The sequence below is a fragment of the Mya arenaria genome, chromosome 3 (genome assembly GCF_026914265.1).
Source record: "Mya arenaria isolate MELC-2E11 chromosome 3, ASM2691426v1".
Classification (NCBI taxonomy): domain Eukaryota; kingdom Metazoa; phylum Mollusca; class Bivalvia; order Myida; family Myidae; genus Mya; species Mya arenaria.
In genome coordinates this window covers 303,457-319,127 of record NC_069124.1, presented here as the reverse complement: position 1 = coordinate 319,127, position 15,671 = coordinate 303,457, and the positions used below count along the sequence as shown (strand labels likewise).

Below are 15,671 nucleotides of genomic sequence, written 5' to 3'. Positions count from 1 at the left end.
CGTGGGATATTTAACATAAATATGGAAGTTGGTCAAGGTCACGAATGTTGTCATGGTCAAGTTATATTGACCTTCAAGCATGACCACAGCCATTACTTTATCTGATCGAGGGTCTAGTTTAATAAAAAAGGAGTTAGTCAAATATGCCAAATCTACCACAAAGCGGGAAGTTTACTCGGATCGAAGTGATTTGCGTGACTTTAAGGGTCAAGAAACCCTAGATCTACCTCCCTATGGTAAGTTTCAAAACAATCTCTCGAGGGAACAGACTGATCAAAACGGACATTGGGATATCAATTTTCAGAATTTGTACCTTGCTAAAATCATATGTAGCTTGTGTCAATAACTTGTTGAATTAAGTTGATCCAGAATTAGGTATATTGTAAAATCACACTTTGCTTTCCTAGTTATTTCGTTTTTCGTACTAGCTTTGCATTCATGTGTGTAATTATACCTAGGAATAGAGGGCTGCTCTAAATCTAAATATTTCTTACCAATGCTTAATTTTGTTATCTTTCGAGAACACTTGATATTTTATTCTGTTTGTCTACTTGTGTACATAATATGCATGTTTGGTTTACTCGTATTGTTTGAAAATTATTGTGTTAAATGTAATTCATAATATGTGTCATTATTAGTATATATATCAATGTTTTGCTCTTCATTTCATGGAGGAATAAAAAGTATCTATCAGGCTTACCTTTTACCTTTTTGTGTATTAGCTTTTGACTTTGGCCAATGAGGCATTTATTACATTTTGTTCCATAAACGACTGAAAGTTTGTAATAATTAGCATTTCATTTACTTGCTCCAGTTTCTTTGCACGACTCCATATTCTACTATTGTGCTTTGCTGGCAATGTTAACAGACATTGCGATAATAAACAATGGTACATTCTAATTCTTAGGAAAGAATTCCGTCTGAAAGTCTCCAAACAGCAAATCTCATACATCACAAACATTACAGAAGGTTCCATACACATGTTCGTGTGAAATTCATTAATTATGAGGGAAAATCAGAGACGTTCACTCAACAATGCTACAACGAACAACTAGACCCGTAATAAAATTTTATTATAAGATCATAAAACATGACTTCAAGCATTTGATTTATAACAAATAATAACAAAACAGGAATTAAATGGTTTTTTTTTTATAAAATGAGTCCAAATAAAACAGTGTAATATATGTACTGTAAACATGTGTTCTCAGTAGTTACATGAGATGTTGTGAAACAGCACGTGAATGTGTACTTATAAGTGTGTGTACAGCTTCCATTCAGTTTACTGCCGTCTTTTACTGCAATTATTTTAAAATCGTATATTATTCATACCTAGCTTTCATTATGTGCAAGGGGTACCCAGCATGTACACATACAAGTGGTATTTAACAATATCTTCAATTACTTATGCAATATAGATTGTTATATCATACTTAAGAAACAATTTAAGTTAACATTCCACATTGATAAAATGTGTATAAGCGAATGTATGACCTTAATTATTTGTACAGAATTGGGCAATTTCAGTTTCTTCTTCTAACATTTTTAGCTAAATCTTTCAAGTGACTCTTATTCAAAATCAAAATATACACATGTATGAAACATACATTTCGACTGATAAACCTTTAACTACTTACTAAATAATGCATTTATGGAAAATATTGATTCCTGATAACAATATTGTAACTGTGTATTTAATTCCTAAAATTAAAAATATTAAATGATTGGTGAGTGCTAAAAGATTGATTATGATCTTTATGTTTCCTGCAACCTTCCTTCAAATTCAACTCTGTATCCTTCATAAGAATCTTATTTTTTATATAAAAAACAATTATATAAACTGTGGAATATCTAATTTGGGAGTAAAAGTGCATCTTTAAGCATAACAGAGATTGGATTCCTATTGTAATACTTTAATCAGAAATCATTCCTTACATTATCAAAATCTAGATATTGCAACAAATAATGGAATTCACCAGTTGAACATTTACAGTGTAAACATAGTCTCTGCCTTATCTTTTAAAATCCAGAAATGTTTCTTTTGCTGTTCTACAATTAAATAACAAAACTTGATATAAAGGGTTATACGATAATTGTAAGACATTTATCAACACTTAATTGATTATTATACTACATATAATACAATACATACTGTTCACTACAGGCACTAAGAAGACTGATCAATCAAAATTATATTGTTTGACACCAACAGATTTATGAAAAGAATGTCTTTAGATCGATCCTTCTGGTTCCCTTTTGTTTATCCACATAAAGGATGAAGCACTGAGCTACAATTCCCTCCAAGCCTTCAGATTAAGTAGTTGCACATGCCGACACAAGTAGATTGGATGAAGACGCTGTGGAAAATCTGCCTCAAACCTGAAAGAGGGATATGAATTTCTATAACAAACATATTAATTCATAGCTTTATAAACAATCAACATTTTTCTTTATGTAATTATATATATATATATATATATATATATATATATATATATATATATATATATATATATATATATATATATATAAGATATTTATGCATTGAACTTTTAGTTTACAACCATGTAAATAATTATTAACATACATTAAAATCAAAGACGTGATGTATTTCTGGTGGAACTTCTGGTGGAACTTGTTGACCTTTCTCAACAGCAAAGCTGGAAGCCAAAGTTGGAGTCTGTTCGCCCAAACTGAAACATACTAACAAACACAGCAGAAACCGAAAACAATTGCAGATGCAGTGATAATTACTAGTCAAAAGTATACGCAAATGAGAAAGTCAAACAAATATATATAAGAAGTGAATGAAATATAAATTAAACATAGTTCATTTGATCATTTTATGATGCACAGCTCTCTGAAAATCAAAGTTGTTATACATTTCATAAAAGCCCAGCTAGTGCAGTGCTGATTTTCCTCTTGTAAGCAACTCTTTTTCTCCTGTTCCACTCATGAATAAAGAACTAAAGATAGAAACAGAAATGAGATTGTGTCATTTGTCTTGCTGATTTCTTCAGAATCTGGATGAAGCTGTTGAACTGTTCGCAGATTTCTGAGTTCACACTTTCAAATCCTTGAAGTCGAGAGCTTCTAAAAGAAGTAGAGCATTTGTGTGAATAACCATGAAAAATATCGTGAAAAAATCTAACATTCTTGTAGTACCCACTCTCTCTGTTGAGGCAATATTCCTGTAAGTTACAGGCAAAGTCATAAAACACTGCTTGTGGAGGTTTGGCTAGATGAGAGTATAATGAAGCTGATGGATCTTTTCTGCCTTCAGCCACTGTCATGTGGAATCCATAGCAATGACCGTGATCTGGACAAAACCAAAGAAACAAGTTAGATGTGCCGGGTGCTGATTGTTGTATTTTTGAGTAAATCTTTCTGCATCGCTCAAAGTCCATAGCTTCATCATCATGGTCATTGTTTCTGCCTGCTCGATCCTCATCTATCTGAAATTTGCGTACATTCCTCAGTTTAACACCATGTTCATTGAAGTAATAAGCCCGGCCCAGCTTCTCAGGGTTGTATGTTCCGAATTGAAAAGTAGCATCCTCTGGGGCATAAACTGGTAAGTTTAGAGACTCATTAGTAAGATGAACTAGAAAAAGTTTAATGTCATCAGGTAGAATGTTGTTATTGTTCAACATCGATTCTGCAATCAAGTCCCGTATTTCTGGAGAAAATGATCTCATCTCATACATCTGTCTGTTAAACTCAAAATCTGAAAGATTTTCATTAGTTAGAAATTACTGCAAGAAAAGTGCATATTCTGGTGACAAAATGCTTGTCACAGATGCTGTTGTAGCCAACATCTTAAGGACAGATGCATAAGCTACTCTTTCAAATTCTGACATCCCTCGAGTAAATCGCTGGAATGATTGATGAGCCTCCTCAGGTAGAGCCTGCATAAGTAAATTAATTCTATCATTATTTTCTGGAATATCTAACGGTTCAAATTCTGCAACTGTAGTTCGGGCTATATTATCCAATGCTTCACGATAAGCGATCATCTGTCTCTTTTCAACTCCAGGCTTATTCTTCAGGTAACATCTGTCCATCCGTCGATGCAATGTTTGCTGTGTCTGTAAAGAACTATCAGGTGTACTTATTTCTGTGAAATTTGAATGACGGAAACCTACGCCTACTCTGGTTCCATCACAGCACAGTCTATTAGGCTCATACCTACAAATGTCACATGGTTGTCTGAAATCAATGTTCATATTAGCTGCCCAACTAAACCACCATTTTAAAAAAACTGTTGCATCCATAAACTTGGCCTTTGGGTCACGAGTTCTGTAGAGTTCATCCTTCATCTGACAGTATGCTGAAAAAGTGCAACCAGTTTTCATTACTGATGATGTAAACTCCCATCCTATTTCGTCACCTGCAGCTGTTTTACTACTAAAAACATGAATTGATTCACTCTGGCCTTCATTCCATGCAAGTTCACAGCGACTGTCGTCTATCGGGTTGTAACAGACTCTTTTGTAAACATCACACTGCACAGGTGCAAACTGTGTGTAAACTGTAAGAACTCGACCTAAAGGAATCAATTTCCCGTTTTCAGAGTAATCTGGATCATCATCTCGCTTCAACCATCCAGATCCACAGCAGCATGTATTGTCTGGCATATCTGGATAGAAATTGGGACCCTTCAATGAACCATCAGCCTGCCTACTTAAGGTCAAATCATTCCATCCGTCACGTTTGATGATGTTACGCCTCAACATATCACTCTCTCTAGCTGCTGCTGGATGGCTGCTCTCACACTTATACTTCCATAGACCTGTTTCAGGATCAAAATTGTCATTAGTATCAACAGGATCACCATCACCAGCATCATCATTTTTTTCATCATTTAGTAGTTGGTCATCTAAAAAAGTTTCATTAGTGGCATTTCTTTCATGCAAATCAATCCAGGATTCTGGATTATGTTTCAGCACAAATAAATGTCTGCAAAGATTTGAAGAATTCAAGTTATTTAAATATCGTTTGTGTCCCTTCTTTGATTGACACTCACCATTGTGACAGGTCACAGTATAATTTGCTTTGGCCTTGTTGTGACTCAGTGATAAAAAAACAGGTTTAGTCTCTCCTTCTGCCAAAACTGAAAATTTCCGTGTACCATTAAAGTCACTTAATTCAATCAAATCCTTGCCAGCACACTGCTTTCCCTCCTGAACAAATTTACGGGTTTTGGTTTCTGTAGCCCTTTCATCTATCTGTAGATTTGGAAGAACAATACACTTAAGGAATGTACAGTGCATGCAGCTATTCCTGTTTGAATAATTTAGAGTTTGGCTATGAGCTATATCAAATAAAGTTCTATATATACTGCAGGTACAATGGAAGTAGTCTCCAGATTCTTGCTTTAGCCAAGTGGTATAAACATACACTTCTTTTCTTAAAGAACCAGAATCATTATAATCATTCATACAACATATCATGGTGTCTTCCTCAGCTACCTGAATATATATCTTTCCATCCTCTATTAAATCAATAGAAAATTGTTCATACATAGATTTTTTTGATTCCTGCATAACACTCAATGGCTCCACATCTTTTGTCACCTTCACAGAGGCTGTGCTTTTCCTCTTCTTAGATGGCCTCTCTAGTGCAGGAATTTCTTAAACCTCACATTGAACCGCATTTAAATCTGGGTAATATGTTCTATACTTAGTGAAAATTGTATTAATTTCATTCTGCAGAAAGAGACTGAAAGTAAGATATCTAAGTGATGTTCTGAGTCGAGTTTTTTTCTTGTTTATGAAGTTGGATGCAAATTTTGGATCACCTTTAAATAGTTCGGTTTTTCTTTTGACGTCACCTGGTAAACAATTTAATGCCTTTGACTGACTTAAAAGGGTTTCTTCTCCTTCATATTGCTGCTGAAATATTTCCCTCGAGTTTCGAGGAACCTGTTCCAATTTTGAGTGCCTAAAATCTAAAAGCAAAGCTTGAAGACGGTCTTCCTTTCCTGCAGTACAAGCATCCATAAACTTGGCAGTTGAGGTTGAAGAAAAGGGCAAAATTGATACTGCAAAGGATAAACAATTAATATTATCAGTGTCCTTCATTTGTCTTGTATCAGCAATACCTGGTATGAATTTTTGCTTAAAGAATCATTAAGTCTGCTGCTGGGCTTATATGTATTCGGCTTTTCCTTTTTATCTTTTATATGATCAGATTCCATGTTCTGTATATCTTCCACTGTTAATGTATTATGCAAAAACATATTATTGTCAGTGTAATGAAATGTATCTTTGATTTCTTGCAAATATTTCTGTTCCATTAGGCCAGCATACACTCCAGACTCAACATAGCGGATGTACAGATATTCAGCATTGTCTACAATGATTTTAAATACATGACAAACAAAAACACCTTTGGTGCAGGTTTTGGCTGATGCTAATAGAGCAGTGTCATATTCTAACTTAAGAAAACTTAGTTTTTTGCAATCAACAATTCCTTCTTCTAAAATCAAATTCAGAAATAAGTTCTGCATAGTTATGGCATGAGAACAGAATTGTAAATTTGTCAGCAAGATACTTGACCATTCATTTGGAAATGTACAGGAAGCTTTTCTTTTTACAGGCTTAGTTCCAGAATGAGAATTTGAACTTAATTCAGGACGTGAAGTTTGGACAAAGTGGAATTGATATTTTCCACCATGGAACTGCCTGTGCTTGCGGACTTTTGGATCTGGACTTAAAAGTGAATCAGTGTCATTTTCCTCAAATTTACCATTATAATCTGACCAGTCTTCACCTAACAAAAGTCTTTTTTCAATAAATTTTTTCTCAATATTTAAGAAATTTTTAGTATAATGATTACTTTCAAAATCCAGTGTACACAGGTGGTCGCTCATTGTGTAGGATTTGTTTGTCGGCATGTCCAGGTAGTCCTCATCAAACAGTAACAACTTCAGCTTGCTTCTCTGTAAAAGACATTGAATATTTCTCATATTTGTGAGTGAAATATTGCTGAAAAAGACTCCTTTATTTCCACATTGAGTTCAAATATGGAAACTATTGAAAAGGTCTTACCAGGTGTTTTGGACAGAAGCGTAAATCAGTGGTTTCTGGGTCGATTCTTTTTTCTGGGAGATATTCCAGCCAATCATCTAGGGAAGGAAAGGTGATTCTGTCCTAAATAAAAAATCATTTGGGAAATAAAATTGACAGAAAGATGTTTAACAGTGTCATACATGAACACAAGGGAATGCCACAGCTAATTTATTATTGCTCAGTAGGTTAAGGAGATCATCATGGCTATTGATAAACCCTGTCATTACATTTTTAATTTTCTATTTAGTGTTATAAACATGCAAAAAAGTTAAACATTACAATATCTTTTTTGCACCATACATCAAAGAAGTGGTCGTGTATAATGTGTAACTCCAGGTCTTCGTAGCTCGTTCGCTGAAATCCATTGCATTGCGCCCATTTGCATTGCTCTTCTCGTCCATGTTGTCGCAGGTGTTGTCCCATTCTGGTTGTTGTTAGCCCGATGAATCCACAATTATTCCATTCACAGTGATAGGTCTTGGGGACAAAAACAGAAGAAATTTCTTTATATGTTAAATAAATCATTTAATCTTTTTCTGAATTATTACCTTCATTCAGACCATAGAAAATGCAAAATTTTTATTACAAATTTATCTGTTATATTGCATGTTTCTTAATATTAGTCATTAAAGCAAGACCACTGTTTAAACTGTTTTATTTTTTTAAATGTCATAAACAAACTTTAGGATAACATGCAGAAGATGAAGGTTGGCACTTAACTTAATAATAGTAACTTTATATTTCATAAATTTTGATCTCTTCATTATTTTCTTGTTAACATATTTTATAACTCACAGGTCCAGGATTTTGCTCAACATCATTTGATAAAAGTAATTTTAATTTGGAGAAATCGGCGTGATCTGCGATATCCAATTCATCTGTAAGAAAATCACAAATTTCTGAATTCATGTACACTTGAGCCTTAATAACTTTTATTTTTACACAGATATTAAGTTGATAAGTAAGTGTTGACAAAAAGAAGCATGAATAACATGAAAAAATTGTATAAACAATGTTTGATTTAGTACCCAAGAAAGAAATTAAACCTTGATGGGGAGGTGAAGTTTTTTCTACAGGGTTCAGGCTGGATGTTGAAATGGTGCTCTTCGAGTTTGGCTGACTTCTGCTGCTCTTCGTTGATTTCTTGTTCGTAAATTGTAATAAAATAATTTCATGAAACATTAATATCCCTTTTTATTATTTAAACATTAAAATTACCCTAATGGGAAGTTCATTATATATAGATGATGCTTGTTTTGTTTTTCAATGTAATATTGTAATTTATTTCACTGAACAAGCAAGATAAATGTCATTTCAGAAAGGATATCATAAATTTATACTTTGAGTTCCTGGACCCTGTTTGCACTAAAGTATGGTTTTGACATTAAAACTGACTAAAATTTCAGAACAGTGTAAATAACCATTTTGTTTTACTGATAAATTTCTTTTATTAGACAGAAAGCACATAATGAATATTACATATAAATCTGTCATTTTTGGCATTAATTCAATTAAATTTGATTAACATTACAATGAATTGACAATTATTGACAAGCAAGAATCATTGATTATCTAATGAGCATTAAGATTCAGTAAATAAACAAAACTAATGCATATATACAATTATAAACATATCTTTCACTGGGGATGGGGGGAATGTCACAGAGAAAGTAGACAATCCAATGTATCTTACGCCAATATAAATTTATTGCCACATTTTCATCAAATTCTTGTTTTAAATAGTGGTTTGGGTTGTGTGTTTTTTATAAATGACTGTATCACATTTGGATATGTGTTCATGCTCTGTCTTATTGCATAACACAATGTAACAATCCTCCCTTTTTACATGTAAATGTTTACATCAACACCAGCTGGTATCAATTTAAGCTGTTTCCAATACCTGACAAATATGCAAGACGGTTAGACCCGTGTTGAGCATTTTTATATCAGTCAATAAATTTAAGGGGCCAGGGGGAAATTTCCAAAAAGGGGGTGGGGGATCAAAATATACCAATTTAATCATAGCCGACCTTATTAAAACTTACAAAGTAGTCATGTAAGAAATGAAGATGCCAAGGACTATGAAAAATTTATTATACAATGTATAATTATAAACTAAGAGGTAAAACTCATTCACTGATATAAAAAAAACTTGTTTACCGTACTACTCAGTAAATATCTAACATACCCGATGACAGAAAGAATTGTCAGTGTTCTTCTTGTATTTGGTCCCTCCAGGTACATGGCGTCGACAGAAATGGTCCAGTAGGAAATCTTCTCTAGAACACTTCACTGGGCATAGGGGGCAGTCAAACCATGTCTGCTACAGTTAACGGACACAATGCATTCAATATTTCTTGCTTTAAGTTATAAAATGAGGTTTTTACAATTCACTTCGACACTTTTCGTAATATTGCACATTAAAACATTTCAACAGAAAGCATCAAAGCAATACACCAAACATTCTTAGAAATAAATAGAAAAAAAAATATGATAATAATAATAATGCAAACACAAGGGCTATAACTCTGGTTTTACTAAATGAAGCTGGGAATGAAATCCTCATAGATTAACAAAGGCATTGGTTTTGCATTTGCCTACCCTTTTCTTATTAAATTATTGGAAAACTGAATTGTATTTAATTTAAATGATGCTGCAATTTGTTACAAATTGCAATTTCATGTAGCATGTTCTTACCTTGTTTATCTTCTTAACTCCAGTCATTGTAGAGCAGACAGGTAGGCGCTTCTTTGTGGTAATGGCGTCTTCTTTCGGGCACTAAATATGCAAGATATCAAAGCATTTATTATCCATAACCACCATCAAAAGTGTTTCTTCTCTCTATTTCAAGAACACATCACAACACTAGGACATTGTTATGGCTCAGAAAATGATTAGGATTAACTTTGATAGTTATGTTGATTTTAATCTTTTTTGAAGAAACTACATCACTACAGGAATATTGTAACTTACCATCCAGATGCTATGTACATTGTCTGCCTTCACCTTTACCGTTACATCAGATGTCAACGGAATTTCAACGTGATCTTTATACTGCTCAGATCTACAAATATACATGTGGAAACATAATTGTAACATCAATTAATTGATTTGACAAGTAAATTAAACAGAAGCTTTAACATCAGCAAATATATTTCATTTACCTTTGAACTTTCAGCTGTCTGTGTTGCGTAAATTTTCTTCGCCTTGCCCTTCCATGTTTGTTTGATCTGTGGTTACATGGTCTGGCTGATCTAGCACATTCATCAACCTAAATATTAATGACAAAAAACGTTGGCTACCTTCTGGGTATAAGTCAATCAGGATATATAAAAATATAGCAAAATATGGAAATGTTTCAGGTTGTTTAACCCTTGTCCCTACCAAAGGTAGACAAGAAACAGACATGCTTTAAATGTTTTCATCAATGAATGTATTTAAGTTTAGTTATGTAAATGCTCATTAAATTTTATTAAAATTGTTGCATTGCCCATCTGAAACAGCTTAACAGGCTTTCAAAAAGAACACCAGCACAGGAATCTCAGATTGACATAAGTTTTTTTGCACTATTACCTATATTTATTAAATAATTATGTTATAATATATATTTTAAGTACAAAACAAACATAACAGAGACATTCAATACATTGCGCCTTGGTAACTTCACATTATGCTGCACTGAGGTAACATCTGGAACTTCAGCTGCTGGCTGTAAGAATAAAACAAATGTTCCTTTTGCGGTCATAATATGAAGTTCAGTTCATCTGTTTTATCAGAGAATTCAATGCTTTTGATAAATTATAACAATTGATCTAGCAAATGCCATCCATTTAGAGCAAGTGTTGTATTTACCAAACGGACTATTTCCGAGTACAGAGGCTGCTTGCTGGCCTGGACATTCTGGTCACTGACTGGTTCAACAGCAGCTGCCAGGCTTTGAAAATAGTCAGAGCTAAAAATAAGGCACCAGGAAAATATTGTTTTTAATATCTCAGACGTAGGGAGTTAGGAACACCATATGAACTATAATTAAATGGACATCCTTCTTTTAACTGACTAACATATTACAAACCGAACAAGAGTCATACTTAACCTTGCATCATACAACAAGCAATTAAGTGAGACAGTATCGAACAATGCCAACATTTAATATAATTCTTATCATTGTAAAATATTTCATGTTAATTCATCAACACGACATGTTCATCTTATACCCTTAAACAACACTGAGGTAATGACAATATTCAGATATTTTACACAGGCAAAAAACTAATTAACTCAGCTGAATTGAAATATATTTGAAACAAATACCACTGGTCAAAGCTTGATGCATCAATCTCTGCTGAATGTGGTTGGCGTATGTCTTCATTCCAATGTACATCCTGCTGATAGGCTATTTCACTCCAGGAATACACATCCTCCTCAATCACCTGACTACAATGTCTACCACCAACACGACTCAGATGAAGTCCATCACGACCCAACACATCAGCACATTCCTTAATTGTATATAAAAACAGAATGCATGGTTTAACAAACTTTTCAATCATTGGAATATTAAGTCTTCATCTTTGCTATCTTCAATATACTATCTTGTTAACCGAGATACAGAAACAAAAATAATGATATTGCTCATATACTGTTTTTGAAAAAGTTGGTGAATATTATATAAATATTGCATGCCTTCCAGTGTGACAGTACATATTGTTAACATGAGGGAAATACTGTTACCCGAGGAGAAGCCGAGGGTAACAGTATTTACCCGAATGTTGACAATATGTACTGTCACACTGGAAGCCAAGCAATATTTATTTTATTATACCGAACACAGTTACATTTATATACATGATATATAAGATTTTTACCATAACACAACTTTCAAGTTTAATCAATTTATTCTGTAATTATTGTTTGTTTACTTTAGCTGTCATTTTGTTGCAAATGTTGTTTAGAAATAAGGCAAACACCGGTTGTAACCAGATTCACAATACATTTTAATAAGAGCTTACCACCTCAGACTTGGGAAACCAAAAAATGCCTATTTTAATACGTGCGTGCTATGTGACAGTATCATGTCAACCGGTCAAAACGATACTGTCAGTGTGTGACAGTACGAAATTGCCCATGATGGGAATATGAGAAATTAACATGGGCAGGTCACGTGACTTATAATAATGATATATGTATACCAATGAAATAAACAATATCATTATGACAACCCATATCCACAAAGGCATAAAAATGCATTACAGTTACATATTTCTACCTGTCTATATAAATAAGGACCATCTTAAATTTGCCAAATATCTACAACTTTTATTTCTGTATTGCATAAACTTATTTTGTTGATTTATACCTGAGCTCCATATCCAAGGAATCTGATGTATGGGATGGCCTCTGAAATGTCCATTAGCATGGTGTTAGCATTCTGGATCCATCTGTTGAAGACTCTCGCTAATGTTGAAGATACTCGTCTGTCATTCTTTTTTCGTGGCAGAATAGAACATAAAACAATCTCAGTTTCCGGACTCGTCTCGTGGATACTATCACATACCTCAGTGACTCTCCTTTGAAATAAACATACATTATTAGACTATTAATAAAGCCAAGGCAAACAAGTAGTGACTTCTTCAAATAAAGCATTATAAAGTCGTAATAACACTGTCATAACTTTCTTGAATCAGGCATATTTCATAACATTAAAACTTGAGGAAAAGGAGATTAAATAAAATTTCATAAATTGTTTTGTTACTTAGTAGACAAAATGTGTGTCATAGAAATAGAGTGCGCCAAAGGGAGTTTTTAAAAACTGGTACCTTGACGAAGCTTATTGAAAAGACTGCTTCTTACGTAATAGAATCAAACATATTTAATGTGTACCTATAAAACACATCCTCTCTGGCTTGAACATCATTGGAGCCAAGATGAATATAGACACATGGGTAAAACTCCTTCTTCAATGAAAGCTGCAGAACTGCCACAAATCCCTTCTTGTCATTCACAAACTTGGCTCCTACAATTGAGGTAAACTGAACAATGGTAGCTTTTGTTTTTATGTTTTCTTTAACCACGACCCCCCCCCCCCCCTTTGGGTCCAGAATACCGGTGACTTTGACTCTCGGTCCAGCAAATCCCGGGTTTAACCCCAGCCCTGTGGGGACAAACTGCTAACCCTAACCCCGGTAAGGACCATTTCTTGGGGGGGGGGCCTGGTTACAATTGACTGATGCATTAATAATATTATTTTGGTATTGGATGGTTCAAATCAATCAAGAAACATTTGATTCAATAATTAATATGGAATGGAATATGCAGTACCATATCTTGTGATATGATTGGCGCATGGAATTTAATTGGTATTAAATAAAAAAACATTTTTCCTTTTCTTTTCACATAATACACTGTTTAAAAAGTGGTCGTGTGGAGTTCTTGTTTGTCCATATACATAAAAAATTATTCAGTTTAGCTTGACTGATATGTGGGATGTTTAAACAGGAAAAGTGAAAAGAAAGAAGGTCTTTGACTAGAAACTTAAGAAAAACATTTTGTATACACCAATCACTTTAACAAGTACTTTGAGCTAACAGGGACCTTTAGATGAAATGGCTGAGAAACAAGGCAATATATGACATTTTTACTTCTAGCAATATATTGGCCTACATGTATCTGTACCTTGTGTGGGTAAGAACCACCAGCCCAGCTCAATAGGTTAGAGAACTGTGCTAATGTTCCTGCCGCCATGGGTTTGAGTCCAAAAAGAAGGCTATTATTCAAACAAACAATATTTCCTCCAAATTGTTTTCCTTACTTGTGTCAATAAAAGGTAAAAATGCCAGAATCAGCTTATAGGTTAATTGGGGCCAAGGAGTGTAAAATGTGTGAGCAAGAACAAGCTACAAAATAAATGGCGGAGTGGAAGTAAACAGTGTGTGGGTAATAGTAAATAGACATGTTATCACTTCTTTATGCAAACATTATGCTGTGAACAAGTTTGTCATGTCAAGATTTTTTTTATAAAATTCACTGCAATTTGTATAAATCAACATAATTTGCAAATATGAAATTGGACAAAAAATAAGATATTTGGGAAAAATAAAATTTATGGTCCAGTGAAACAGCCTTGAGAAGCCTTTGCACAAAATTAATCACTGGAATGCCATGCTAGTGCAATCATGGGTTCAAGCCACACACAGGATGCACTCTTTCTCGCAGGACTACTTATATACTGATATATCAAAAGTAAAATGCAAGAATCTCTGGATCAGCCTAAAAGGTTATTGGTGGAAGGCATGAAGCAGTGTGTATATGCGTGTGTGTGTGCATGTGTAAAAACCAGCTGCCCAGCTAGCCAATTGGTTAGAGGGCTGTGCTATTGTTCTGGTATTCATGTGTCCAGCCACCACACTGGGTACTTTCACTACCTCCACGGATGTCTTTATTGGTGTCAGAAAAGAAAGAACCGAGTGCCAGAATCACCCTTAAATGTAAATATGGGGAAAATTAGAGAGTGTTTGGATACGAAATCCTACATGTCCGGAAAGCTCAGTTGGTTCGAGCAGTTCTGGGTTGAAAGCCAACACTGCATGGACCCACTTTTCCTCACAGAATACCCTTGAGATAATAGTGCTACGCTAATTCACCAGTCAATATTGTAACCATGGCCCCCAGGGTCAGGGGAATAGCCGGGACTTTGACTTTCGGTCCAGCCAACCCCGGGTAAAATCCCTGCCCTGCGGGAACAAACTGATGGTTAACCCCTGGCCAAATGCCCTCGCACCTCAGAGACTCTACATAAAGCCCAATCTTGGCTTAATTTGGCGCTATGACAAAAACACCGCAGTCACCCGGCCCTGCGGGGCCACCTGGAAAGTAGAAACATGGCCCTTTTCACCGGCTATCCCTGGTATTCCCCCGGACCTGGGGGGGGAGGGGTTAAAATTTACTGGTGCATAACATAGTGTTTTACAGTAATAACCATCAAATATATCAGGGCAAATTGGATACTATAAGGAATAAGGTCTTCGGGTTGATGAAATATGTCGTCTGCAAAACTGAAGGAGACTATAAGTTGTATATTGTGGCAGATTATTTGGGTCATAATACATTCACTAACATCTTTATGCAATATTGAAGCAAAATAGTTCGCCATAATCATTTAAATAACATCCATTTGCCTTTTAAAAATGTGTGTACCTGATACTGGGAGGCATCGAATAGTGGACCAATTTGGAATCGCTGCTTGGATACGATGTACGTTGGAATCACCTGCCACAAGCGCACAACCAAGACATCCACTTGAATCTGCAATGGAAGAAAACACACGCTCCTCGACCTGGATGTGCATCTCGACAGAACAGAAAATATAGACAAATACTGCTGGTTTTTTTTAAAATAAAGTCGCGAAATCAAATGACGATTCACAATACAAGCGAAAACGCGATAAATAATTCTAGGAACTTAATTCAGTCACAATTATATTCAAAAAAAAGGCGCGAGTAGTATTTTGATTTAAAGTTTGGTCAGCGATGATATCTAAGCAAGCTTAAATCTCAGTTTCAATCTCAAGAAATTCGAATCGAATCTCTCTCGTGAGCTTTC

The 15,671-nt window shown here is 34.6% G+C and overlaps 1 protein-coding gene and 1 pseudogene across 1 annotated transcript; both read right to left on the bottom strand.

The window, feature by feature from the left end:
• Positions 1-1,812: 1,812 nt before the first annotated feature.
• Positions 1,813-4,848, bottom strand: LOC128227804 (uncharacterized; annotated as a pseudogene).
• Positions 4,849-6,297: 1,449 nt separating this feature from the next.
• On the bottom strand, positions 6,298-15,417 carry LOC128227827 (uncharacterized). The gene is made up of 16 exons (XM_052938700.1): positions 15,267-15,417; positions 12,954-13,086; positions 12,430-12,640; positions 11,385-11,572; positions 10,926-11,007; positions 10,705-10,782; positions 10,238-10,344; positions 10,047-10,137; positions 9,771-9,851; positions 9,262-9,396; positions 8,120-8,216; positions 7,869-7,951; positions 7,374-7,550; positions 7,053-7,154; positions 6,599-6,943; positions 6,298-6,354 (listed from the first exon to the last, which is right to left on the bottom strand). The coding sequence occupies exons 1-16, from the start codon at positions 15,415-15,417 to the stop codon at positions 6,298-6,300; spliced, it is 2,118 nt and encodes a 705-aa protein (XP_052794660.1).
• Positions 15,418-15,671: the final 254 nt, after the last annotated feature.

What these genes read in the sequence shown, in the direction of transcription:
- LOC128227827 (XM_052938700.1), bottom strand. Translation starts at nt 15,417, where the DNA reads ATGCACATCCAGGTCGAGGAGCGTGTGTTTTCTTCCATTGCAGATTCA. An exon ending in GCAATGTATTGAATGTCTCT is followed by an intron (nt 10,345 to 10,704) that starts GTTATGTTTGTT and finishes ATTAATATTTAG; the next exon opens with GTTGATGAATGTGCTAGATC. An exon ending in GCTTCTGTCCAAAACACCTG is followed by an intron (nt 6,944 to 7,052) that starts GTAAGACCTTTT and finishes TGTCTTTTACAG; the next exon opens with AGAAGCAAGCTGAAGTTGTT.